The sequence below is a fragment of the Rhynchophorus ferrugineus genome, unplaced genomic scaffold, assembly GCF_030347505.1.
Source record: "Rhynchophorus ferrugineus isolate W39M unplaced genomic scaffold, kcgeb_rfMv2 rfM11, whole genome shotgun sequence".
Lineage (NCBI taxonomy): Eukaryota > Metazoa > Arthropoda > Insecta > Coleoptera > Curculionidae > Rhynchophorus > Rhynchophorus ferrugineus.
The window spans coordinates 7,280,811-7,294,240 of NW_027472590.1; the positions used below are offsets into that span (position 1 = coordinate 7,280,811).

The following is a 13,430-nucleotide window of genomic DNA, read 5'->3' on the forward strand; positions in this document are numbered from 1 at the left end:
ATATATATATATATATATATATATATATATATATATATATATACTGATTATTACAAGTAATATAGCTTATGCATATTCTTGAAACTTGGAATTTAGTGTATTTACTGCTTCTATTCGGAGATACATCATCTTACATGTATTATATCTACGAATCGTACAAAGAAATTTATGCAAAGGCTCTGATAACAGAAGCTTGATTCCCACCACAGGGCATTTCTAAATATTCATCTTTCCATTTTAAATCATGACATGGACACAGGACAGAATAATAACTTTTCTATACAGTTCAGGATAACTATATTTTATAAAACCTTCCTATTGTATTTTGATAATATTTTATATTAGATTGCTTTAATTGTTTATTACCAACTGTACTTAGAATGTATTAATTTAGTTGCAGATGTTCATCACTATTTTAACTAAAACCAATTAAAAAAATTCATTCTGTCGATATTTTGTCAACTGTTTTCTGCCTCAATGTCTTTATATTATGTGATTTAAGTTTGAATAACTTTATCAATAAGCTTTTTAGTTTGTTCTTGTACATTATTGTTCTGGAAATAATGAACTAAACAAAAACGGATTATCCAATTTTGTGTAGTGATTAATTTAATTTTATATTAAGTTTGTTATATATTAAAATAATCAAGTATTTGAAAGCAGGAATGCAACTAGTCTTGGAGAAAATAAGCCATGAACAGAAAAAATATCTGATAAGGGGTAAAAAAATCCGGATAAGGCCAAAGAGAAAAATTTAGAGAAACTTAGAAATGAGACTAAAGCTATGTAATGAGGTTGTTCAAAGCTTGAACTGTAAAGATGGAATATGAGAATGGATTGAAAAATGATATCCAGATATTCGCAAAACATAGCCTATATATAGAATTAGTAAAAAACGTCAGAAAATTGGAAGATAGATATATATATATATATAGTATATATATATATATGTCTAGAATGTCTAGAATACAGGAAAACACGAAAAAAGGCGAAGAAAGGAAGGAGACAGGACGAAATAAGAAGTGGGAAATTGGTGGATGTGGATATGTAACAGGTAAATATACCGATTTGATTAGAGAGAGAGAGATAATTGAAGAGTAAAACTGGAGAGAGGCGGAGAAAAAACATTTAATGGAGATAATTGGAGATTGGAATGCTGGGAAAGTGAGGAAAAAGAAGATAATAAATTCAACAATGTAAAAGAGGAAGATCACAGAAAACATAACAAGGCGTAGAAGTTGGGAACCTGTAAGATAGGAGAACTGGCGAATAGAGAATAGAAACTGGAAGAAGTTCTTGTAAAATTTACGTTAGATAGGCCGAATTATAAATGCAGAAATGATCAGAAATATCAGAAACGATATTAGACTAAAAATAAGAAAGAAAAATGCCAGCTTGGTTGACGCAGTAGTAAAGGCGACAGGACGGTCCTCCTACAGTTGCGATGGTGCGGGTTCAAATCCTGCGACCATGCCCCGGTCGTAAATTCATGTTTGTGATCGTTTAATATGTGTGAGTGTCCTAGGCAGAGTGTAAAAACCGACAACAGAAATGATGACTTCTACGTTGGTCACTCGGTATGTTTAATGCCGAGGACCGTGGTTCGGAGCCCACATTAAAGAGTAATTGCAGTCCAGATAAAGCCTCGTTGATAAAGAGGAGACTTTAAACATATATATAACAAAAGAAAGGAGAATTAAAGAAAAATTACACGTCCGCACACAATATATAGCGCAAAGAATATATATAGAACTAGTTGTCTTTAAATATATATACTATATACGAGTTTCAAGACAAAAATAAAGCCATCTATATTTCACAATCTACCGAAATATAATATAATAAACCGACTGGTATGGGCGCAGAGGAACTTTGTCGAGATTTAGTCCTGCAATCATAATGAAAACTCCGACTACTAAGTCGCGCGGGGGACGTAGTGGGAGGGGGGGGGGGGTCGGTGGCGTTGTACGCGGAGCTGCCGGCTCGTCACCGGCTTTCATTTACAAACGTAAAACGTTTAAAATTACCCCGCCAGGGGTCCCCCCCGTCGACATCCATTAGCGGCCCCAAAGCGAAATCCCCAAGATTTGCCGTTGATACGATATATTGCCATTTCCCTAATTAGAACAGATGCTGCATATTTTCCCCGGCCGGTTCGTTCCTGTCTTTCTTTTCATTCCGGGATTAGAAGTTTTGTCAGTAGGATATCATAAATATCGCTCTTTGAGTTACGACCCATTTTTTTCCCCTTCGTCTTTATTGTTTTGGTTTTATATCTGGTTTTTTGTTTCAGATTACGCGAAGAACGATGCGATCCTGACAGACCCTTACCGTTAGATCAAAAACCCAGAGATTTGAGCAGTCCAAGGAACGGTATGTAGATTATTATGTTATTTTACTATTTTTCTATATATAATGTTCATATATTAAAGAAAGAAAACAATGAAAACAAGTTAAATACAATTTATCTCTTACGAATCTATATATATAAATGAATAATATCAAAATATATACATTTAAAGATCTTAAATTGATACGTAATGGTGAAACAAATGTGAATTAGATGGAAATGACTCACTAAATCGTCTGTCTGGCTTAGGTTAATACTAATTCCGTCATCGGACCCACTGCTAATACATATATAAGAATTCTGCTATTCTAGATTCTTGACTTTATTGCTTTATACCTTTTCTTTTTTCTTAATTCTGATTAAATTTGTTATTCTCACTAATTCTGTACTCTTTTTACTATTTCTGGTCTCGGTTCTGTAACTTTTCTATTCTGTTGCAAATTCATTAGTCAATTCAGTTGTGATGGCAAATTCTGATTCTGATATTTGTGTTTTATGGTCTAAGTTCCTCGCTCGGGTTCTTGATGGTGGTTGAGAAGGTTGGTCTAAGAAACCCTTTTCTATATCCTGATACGTTCAGAATTTATGGGAGGGAAAGACCGTTCCATCTAGGAATTTCGTCGCTGAAACACGTGCATTACTGACTCTTAAGGAATACTCGAAAATTCCACGATCTCGGGCCTTCTTGATGTTTATGGATATAGCTACCATAAGGGATCTTCTACCAGGTCTAACTTCTAACACGCTTCGTCTAGCCTCGGTAGTTGAACCCCTATTATCCAGAACACTTGACAACGAGCCGATTAGACATACTTTTTGCTAGACACGTCTTTTTTTATTTGCTCGGTACCTTTCTTATATTGGCCTATCTTCACCAGACATTCAATACAATTTTCTTTGATATGAATAAATGTAATTACGTCTAAAGGTTTTATTTTATTTATTTCAAACTTTAATATATTTAAGACATAAGTATTCAGTTTGATAAGAGTTCAGTAATGATTACAAAACAAATTTCTAAAAAAAGCTATAAAGCCAACCAACCTAAAACTTCCTTCTTCTCTTGTGCTGAAAGAGGCTTAATAATTTAAATGTTTAATAATGTCTGCTAATATAAAATTTAGTTATGGTAGGTTTTATCTTGTTCCATGTACAAATTTTCTCTAATTTTTTTATGTCTCTGGTTCTTTTCGGCCTTGCCTCCTAGGCTCTCTTTATCCATTTTGTTTCCTCCATATGCTTGATGTGTCTCCACCAACTAAGTTGTTCCCTCTCTATATACTCTTTCAACAATTGAATATTGAGGTGTTTTCTTATTTATTAACTTTTCCTGTCCATCTTTGTTATACCTTTGACTTTCCTGAAGTATTTTATTTCTACGTCCTGTATCTTTCTTATAACCCTCCTTGATAATACCTAGTGGCCTCTCTATTTGTACCTAATTTTTGCCTTTATTACTTTCGATTTCTATGTCGGGGTTTAAATACATTTTATTGTTCTTTTTTATTTAAATATTTATTTCTTCTGGCTCTCTTACCACCATGACTTTCATTTTGTTCTCTTTCATCTGATCTCTTAGTGTCATATTCCATCTATTTAATGTTTTCTGTAGGTGCTTTAGTCTCAGTAGTTACTATTTATCATCCGCAGAAACTCCTACTGATATACGATAAATGACACATAGTGAAAAGTGTAGACTGTCAATGAGTTTTACATAATTTGCAAGTTCCTACCTATATATACCCTATATATAGTCATTACTTATCAAAATGGCATTTCATTATTATATCAATCATTAATATTAAAAACAGGACTACCCATAGTGTTTCTTTCCTTACCTTGTCTTAATGAATTGACATAATTGGTACTGATCCTGTGTATTTCTTGAAATTTAATTATCTACACCTTTTTGTTCTAATATAACTGATAGTGCTTATTTCCTTATTCTATAAAAGGCCTTTTACAACTTATTAAAAGCATTTTTAGTAATTTATGATGTTCTACTTTCTTTTCTCTGCTGAGCTCTCTTTAATTTTAATTGTCTTTTTTACTGTATTCTACTCTTTTCATTACCCTATCATTGTCCCCTGTCCGTGTCACTTATATTTGGTTGATGTAAGATGAGTTATTTTGGTGATATTTCAAGTCTGCTTACTCGATCGTTTAAACATCAACCCTAGTTTGACCATCCAATGGAAATCCGCAATCTCTCGCATCGAACTCGATTCACCATCGAACCAGCTAATTCGGCAACAATCCAACTTGCATAAATCCACGCCACTCCGAGTCAGTGATTGATGCTCGGCCCATCCGTATGCCGCCGCAGAGTCTCTCTCTGTCGGATTCCCTTTTATTTTCTGCATATGCGTATTTAATTGTGACCAGACGTCCCGGGGGTGAATTTATGTGCCCGGCATACTCCAAAATCCCACTTTTACAGTCATCAATTACATCGGGCCGAGCGGAGCTTTTTATTTCCGCGGCATCGATCAGATCCAACCCCGGACCCGAGAATTACCCGTTAAAATATTGCCGGGTTAAACGGTGGAAACTGGCCCGTCCAGCTCTGATTCTCAGCGACGCGGTAATTGCAGCAAACCACGGTCGAACGTCGAAAGAACGAGGCGAGTTGGGGCTCGATGATGATTTACCCGATGATTTATGGTCGTTCGCCTCGTTTTCGAATCGGCCGAGTTGATTTGCGTGGATTAATTATCTCAAATTGTGTGTTCTTCGCAGCTTTAACTAAGTCTTATTCTTATTCCGTCGCTCTTATTCGCTGGTGCTTGAATGATGATCTTATTACATCAATATCAACAATACTCTCAAGAGCTCAATGTAGTACAATCAAAATATAGTAGTTGTAAGTAATAAATACACCGTTATTTAAGTCCATATACATTTTAGTTGACTTGGTAAGGTTTTTCTTTATTAAGGTGGCATTATAGATTGAAGAAGATCTTTAAAATTCAAATTTTAATCGGATATATAGCTGTTTTAATGACGCGGTATCTAAAACGAAACCATAAACAGGCTTCCCTTGAAACTGTTTCTGAATTTCTTTCCGAAATTTTTACTCAATCAACACTTGATATATTTTTTAATTATTTAATTTTTACATTGTTACTAGTCGTTTCCGACCAACCTACAACTTGTCTTTATGATAACTTAAATCTAGGTATATAACTACGAGGAACCAACGGCCCTATCTCAGACTCTGGTGAATGAGTGTTTATACATATCACTGCTGTATTTCTTATTAAATGCACCTCACTACACAACACGACACAATATCATATGGTTAGATTCTTTTGAGTCTGTGTCTTGCTCTGATGGTATCCAAAAACTGTAATATTCTTCCTCATGCCCCTTTGAAATTTCCTTCATTTCTTGACTGACTGTGGGTATTTGAAGGTCTCGATGTAGGTAGTCAGTCCTGTAGTATTTGGGTGCGCGTCCACAATAGTTCTCAAGACTTTGTTCTAAAAAAATTGTATTTTGTTTATGTTACTCTGTACAGAACATCCCCATAATTGAACTCCCGTATGTCCATATAGGTTTCAGTATTTGCTTATATAATAACAATTTATTATGTACTGAAATAATTGTGATTTTCTTTCAATTAGCCAATACATTTTCCTATATTGCAATTCTAGTTCTTTTCTTCTTTATACGTTCCTTCTGGCGAAGTTTTGCATTGAGAGCCATTCCGAGATATTTAGCGTTGTTACTGTATGGAACGATAGTATTATTTAGCGTTATTGGTGCTTGTACGGTCTGATTGTAGGTGAACTAAACATGCACAGATTTACTCTCGTTATTTTTTATTTTGCAAGCTTGTGTCCAATTATTTATATTTTCACTTGCCTGTTGTAATTTTTGTGCGACTTCTTCACTATTGTCTGCGACAGCTATAATCACAATATCATCAGCAAATGTAGCCATCGTAAAATTCTCCATTTGTGGTATATCACAAGTGTAGAATAGATAAAGCATTGGCCTCAGTACACTTCCTTGTGGTACACCTGCTTTAGATTATTTTATTGTAGAGCAAGCTTGTTTTTATTTAACTCTAAACATTCTGGCTGTAATGTACGATTTTAGTAGTTTGGTGTGTTGTTTTGTTAACATTTTCTATAGTATATGAACATGGCCTTCATGCCAAACCTTATCGAAGGCATGTGTTACATCTAATAATTTGGCTGAGCATACTTTTCGAAAAAAGCTAGTTTAAAGTTTCTTTTTTTAGATGCTGCATCTTGAAAATGGCTGTATATCCCAAAATAATTTAAATTTGAATCCACTTAAATGAATATTCTTAAAGAATTTCTTTAAATTTCTAGATTAGAATATCTTTTTAAAAATGTCATCTAACGATGTAAAATGTCATCATATTAATTTTCTGTGTCAACTAAAAGACGGTTGAAGTTGAAGCTCATTGAGTTTTCTCATATACTGGACTGTTTCATGTGCCTCAAGACAGTACCTTACGGAATGTAATTTCTGTATAATTCAATCACATATAAAAACTATTCTTTTCTTGTGTGCTAATCAATGAAACTGAAATGGCATTTTCAGTCAGATACTACGCCCTAATCGTCGAAGTTTTGGAGTTTCTCAAGTATTTTTAGACTAAAACCAACAATTGGAAAATGGCACAGCAGCATCGCCATCAGTGTCTAAGCAACATATTTCTTCAAACAACAAAAGTAATGAATATCATAAATGCAATTTTGAGCTTTCCATGATTAGCATCTGTATACACTGAATACCTAAATGAAATAGTGTTAATTTATGAAGAGAAGTATCAAAAGCGTCTGTTTTAACAGTTTAACAGTTAAGTTTAACAGTTACTTACAACAAAATCCATTTAAGTACCTAAAAACATAAATTTAAATGAGAGTCTACTTATTCGAGCAGCTCTATCCTTCATTTAACCATGATCTCAACCAATGTAGAAAGGCCGATCGCTGACCTACATTTCTGATCTCAGGAAAAACTGAACAGTACGTCACAGAATTAGGTCGCAGGATCTAAAATAACATTTGTATTGAGGAAATAATGTTTCCAGTCTTAAGTATATTAAAAAAATACAGCTTAATCCTGTAACCCTGGGCCTGTATCTATTTCAATATTTTGTGAATTAAATAATATAGATAATATTTGTATTCGATTTAGTGTTTTTCGGCGTAGTCGTTGTTATTTTGTCTTAATGACCATCGTCGGTAGGAAATACCATCGACAAGATTTGAGATCATAAAAAAAACACTGCAAATATATTCAAGTTAAGGTCGATTATCAAATATTCCTCATCACATCTTATTCTAATTAATTTTGCTTATTTACACCTGCTGGATCAATTTATTTAAACCATGTGATTTTGTTGCAGTTTCTGCTTCTCCCATCGATCACAGCCCCGTACTGAACCTGTCAAAAAGCGGAGGCGGCAGTGCCGGCTCCCTGGGCGAGAACGATCACTCGGGCAGTGAAGCCGACGGTCCTGACGTACCTCCCTCACCAAGATCACCACGATCTGCGGTTGAGGACGACGAGGAAGATAACATCACCGAGCCTGACGAAGATGAAGACAAGGATCAAGGTGAGATAATCGAATTTGTGATTTTAATTATATTTTTTAATGGCACAGAATGGGCTGTTTCTCTAGATCATGCGAAGTTGTGTTAGTTATGTCTTTTAATGTTAAAGTAAGACATTTAAATAAACTGATGTTATTTTAAAATATAGGGACATTTCATGGGATTTAAGTGATGAGATATATTTCGATTTTATTTAGTAAAATATAAGTTTTTGTTCATTTTGGCAAAAATTGTTCGCTGGTTTAAGGGACTATCGAAAACCAATAAATTTTATCAGAAAGAACAGTCAGCATTGTGTATTTAAAATCTGTTTGACGGTATAACCTTAAAGATTTTAGTTCATTGAATTAGATTTTCTTCCAAATATATCAAACAAATTAAAAATAAAGAATGAGTGTATATACAAATTAGATTATTAGCAATTATAGACCTTAATATTAGAATAAGTAACACTGAATCTTATGCAATTTGGTTTATTTTCATTTACCTTTCAAGTTTAGTAACAGTTTAGTGTTTATTTATTTTCCCAAAAAATGTTCGCATATTTGAGGGGCTATAATTGCAAACGAAATAAGTTTATCTCTAAAAAGAAGGTGAAATAAAAGCGTAAAAACGTCGGCAATTACAATAGCTTCATTATATTTGTTTGTATGATTATATGACGGTATAACTTTTAAATTGAGCTTTAGTTAAAATACAAAAGTTATCTAAATATACAAACAAACCAAAAATAAAGATTGAAACTACAATGCTGGGATAATTGTTAATAAACTTTATTCAATTTTGTTTAGTTTTTTCCATCTTTTCCATCATTTCATCATGTTTAGTAATATTTTGGATTCTGTTCATTCTACCAAAATTTTTCCGGATATTTAAACCAGATTAATTAAAAACTAATTAGCATTATGACCAAAACCTGGCAAAATAACAGCATAAGTTATGATCAATTTCAAGAATGCCTAGAGTAATTTTTATTTTAAATTAATTTGCGAGTATTTTTCTAATTATACGAAGAATTAAAGACAAAATATGAGTGGGTGAAATGTAGTTATTGTATCAAAGTAAACAAAGTATATTTTGGTCACTTAAGCAGACATACTTTCAAAAATAAATAAAATTTTCGAACATCCTCTTAAGAATATATTCCAAAAAAAAAATAAAATAATAATAATTCAAAAATAATAAAATATTAAAGAAAATGCTAAACACAATGTAAAAAATAAAAATAAAGAGAAATAACCAATATGATTGTAATAATCTAAGCTCGAGAACTAAATTTAAAATTAATACTAATAAAAATAAAATAATACAAAACAAATCAAAAAGGCAATTAATCATATTACTAGCAAAATATTATTGTGTTTCTATATCTATTAAATAATATTTACTTTCGGTTCTTTATTTCTACAAACGTTTTAATACGAAAATGCAATAATTATAAATTATATAATATTTATTTGGTATAAATTTTTTCATTCATGTATTGCTTAAATGCTTTTATAACGCTTAACTTTTAACATTTTTAAAGAACGTAAATAATTAAAAATTAATGAAGTTTTTCTAATATAAAAAAAAATAAAAAGAGTTATTTTTAGCTTGTTTTCTTTTCATTAATATTATTTTTAGAGGATGTTTGAAGGAAATACAACGTAGGGCAAAAGTTTCGCTACTATTTTGATCGCCTATAACTTTGCTCAAAGAAAAGATAAGTAAATTTGATTTTCATAGAAAGTTTATATGTTTTTTTAGTTTTTTTCTTCGTTATGATTGAAAAATTATATCGACTAAATGGTGACCGTGATTCGCTATGCAAATTTCGGTATTTTTAAGGCATTTTTCATGACATCCTGCGACATCTGTGGCTGAATTTCTTCAGTTTCGTGACGAATATTGTCTTTAAGATGTTGAATCGTTTGGGGCTTAAACTTTTGATTTTAAAAAACCCTATTAGAAAAAGTCTGGTGCTGTTAAATTCGAAGATTTGGCTGACCGTGCTAAATCGCCACTTCGCAAAATTAGTCTTTGTGGAAAAATATTATTCAATAATGGAATTGTTGAACGAGCTGTGTGTGATATGGACTCATCTTGCTGAAACCACATGTCATCTAGTCCTTGCTCTTCCATTTCGGGCAAAAGAAAATTTGGAATCATGTCGTGGTCCTGTTCAGGAGTAACAGTAACAGCAACACATTGGAAATTTTCAAAAAATAGGGACCAATGATGTTTCCAGCATGAATACCACACTATACAGTTGTTTTTATTGGATGCAATGATGTTTCGTGAAGTAATTGAGGATTTTGTGTTCCCCAAAACAGACTGTTCTTCCGGCTTCATCGCTCATTATCATTTTAGATGAAAATTCTTTCACCAGACAGCCTTAGGATTGCATCACCGTACTCGACTCGTTGATCAGGATCTCTTGGTAGAAAATTTTGGACTAATTTAATTTTGCACGGGAACATTTTCAAATCAGTTTTCAAAATTCGCCTTAAACTACGTGCAGAAATGTGTAACTGGGAAACACGAATCCGAATTGATGTTTCTGGAAACTCTACAACACTATCGCGCACCAGAGCTACATTCTTAGGGTTACGGGACGTCCGTTGTCTTCCAGAACGAGGCCTGTCTGCTATTGTACCGTACTGCCGAAAATTCGCATGTGCACGATAAATTGTGGTTTTGTCAGGCACTCGACTGTTAGGATATTTTTGACGCAATTTCCGCTGAATGGCAATAATGTAACGATTATTTTCCATAAATATTTTCACTGTTTTTGCTCGTTCTTTTGGCATATATTTTTCAATAATAAAATTTGGACGTATACACAACACAATGGTTAAGTCGGAACTGAGCTAAACGTCGCCTGTTTTTATATATTTTAACTTATTATTAGATATTTGGACTCATTTATAATATGTAAATGTTCTTACTGTAATATTTGCTCATAAACAACTCAGAAAATTACATTGTGGTATATATAGTATCCCTTTTAGCGGACACCGCCTAACAGAATGTCCGACTTTCCAATTACATTTTAACACCCTGTATGCCGACAATGCGGGTTGCGAGGACGCGCAACTCGATGTTCGCATGTTTTATTGGTGCCGTTAGCGGTGGCCTTAATTTTATCGCTCACGGCACCGCGCTTTATCGAAAATAAATCCGCGCCATCTCGACAAACGCTAACTTTCGATTCCTCCCGTGTTGCAGACATGGACGACGCCGACCTCCCGCTACCCACGGCCCCGGGAAGCGATTCGCAACAGGCGGCCCTGAACTACTCGACCTTGGCCAGCGCCGTGGTCCAGGCAAACGGTCCAGGTCCCGAGGGCGGCATCTCGTCGACGGAAACGTTGCTGCGTAACATCCAGGGACTGCTGAAGGTGGCGGCCGATAACGCCCGCCAGCAGGAACGACAGATCAACTACGAAAAAGGTACCAACAGTAACATGGTGTATTTACTCAGTCTGGCTCAATATTACATGTACTTGGCCGCCACGCACAAAAGCTAAGAACATCGTCGTTGTCGGGACCCCACGGGGCCATAAACATAAAGTGTACATAGAAACATATGTAACGTGTTCTGTTTTGTTTGGTTCTTTTTCGCTAATTTAGTTGATAAATTCTCATTGGATGAGTGTTGTTCACGCTGCGGATTTTGCTCCAAAAAAACATTCAAGGAATATTTTTTTGGTGCAAACGCTGCAAACTTGGAGAAACAAATTTATATTTATACGAACGTATTTTTCTACAGTCTGTGGATTTATTTTTTCCGTTCGTCTCGCACGGATCGTCTTATATATTTTTTCACGTTCATAGCCAACTTGTATAAAACAATCGGTTAAATGTTGAACATAGTATTTAAAAAAAAAATGTTGGACGATTCTCCCATTTTATAAGACTTCCTTGTAGTTAGTTAACGCATATTCATCCTGTATATAGTACTACTAGTTCTAACTCGATTGTTCGACGACTGTATATAGTTTATTATGTTTGAGAAAGGGACAAGAAACTTAGTGTTTTTTAAAGCTTTACGTCGATAGTGATGCTTATGATAAGCTGGCAGTGTATACCCCCCTCTTCATTCTCCAGCTGTGAGTAAGTGATCACAAACGGACATGTTTTATTATTAATACAGTCTCAATCATTTCAAGAATTAAAACACACATAACACATATCGATCATATTTACTAGTATTTTGTACATACAAGACCATTTGTAAAATTCATTAATATACTTCACTATGGACGTCACTATAGGGACTGTCATTGTCGAATAGTTAGTACTACTAGCACGGGGTTCCGAACAGTATCTGTACAAAATGTAAAGCCTCCGTTGTTTTTTGATTATTTCGCATCTGACACGCCGTTTTCCATTGTTTCTGATGAGGATGGTGACGCTAGCGCGATGCATATATCACGACCGACTCACAGTACCTAGTTAAGGAAAAAAAAAGAACGTCCAAAGTGACAGTGAGGACTACTTATAATCTGTAAGCTGGTTTTTTCGTATGTTAAATAAATGTGCCATTACTGTTAGAGTAGTTGATTTGTTTGAAACGAAAGAGAGAAATTCTAGTTAATTTATATTATTTAACGAGTATTTATGATAGAAAATTTGCAGAAACAAAAAGTACCGCGCCTCCGACAAGGATTTTGATGTATCGTCGAGTTTATTTTGCGATTTTCCTTAACAACAATAAAGAATACAGCAAAATCTTGAACGGAGGTCGCGTCGAATAGAGACAGACGACAGAGAGAGAGAGAGAGAGAAAGAAAGAAAGCGAGAGAGAGAGAGAGAGAGCGAGAGTTTTTGAAACAAATAATATATTACTGTCATTTTATTAGTTAAGCTATAATAAGTGTGATGTAAGATGTTATTATTCAAAATTAAATAAAAAAAAAGAAACAAGTTGATTTTTTTTTGATTTCTCTACCCCCGACATTATCCTGGAACCTAACCTCAACAAAACCAAAAAAAAAGAATTGGCAAATTAAGTTTTGGTACTCCAGATGGCACTGTTGAGTCGCCGCACGCGAGACGACCAACTAACAGATTGCTAGATCCATCGCTGTTACTTTGAATGTTGTTTTTTTCGTCGCGGATTTTCTCTTTCTTCGTGAGCGATAGGAGGAGGATGAAAAAGAATCGAAAACGTGTAATCTGTCGATCTGAGGAAATCGAAAAAGGTTTTTAACAACGTGTAATTAGTGCCGATGGAGTGAGCGGATGATAGATTCCGGTGCTCTTAGCTCGGCGATAGTCGTTTGTTCTTTCGATTCGAACGGAGATCGAGGGGCAATACCGATGGTGTTTTGTTTCTCGCTTCGTATTTAATTTGCCAATTGTTTTTTTTTTAATTTTACTTCCATCGTTTGTAAGATATGAGAACTGACTAATTCATGTGACATATATCTATAACTTAAATATTTTTAAAGATATACTAGTGATAACATAGACATTTTTATCAAGACTTCACATTG

The 13,430-nt window shown here is 34.1% G+C and overlaps 1 protein-coding gene across 2 annotated transcripts in view; it reads left to right on the forward strand.

Moving 5' to 3' along the window:
* Positions 1-13,430, forward strand: part of dac (dachshund family transcription factor) — a 436,877-nt gene that overhangs the window by 229,008 nt on the left and 194,439 nt on the right. For both annotated transcript variants that reach the window (XM_076417492.1, XM_076417493.1), the window contains exons 5-7: positions 2,294-2,373; positions 7,740-7,949; positions 11,158-11,382. In XM_076417492.1, coding sequence (XP_076273607.1) covers positions 2,294-2,373; positions 7,740-7,949; positions 11,158-11,382 — 515 coding nt within the window. The remainder of the gene's footprint in view (positions 1-2,293; positions 2,374-7,739; positions 7,950-11,157; positions 11,383-13,430) is intronic.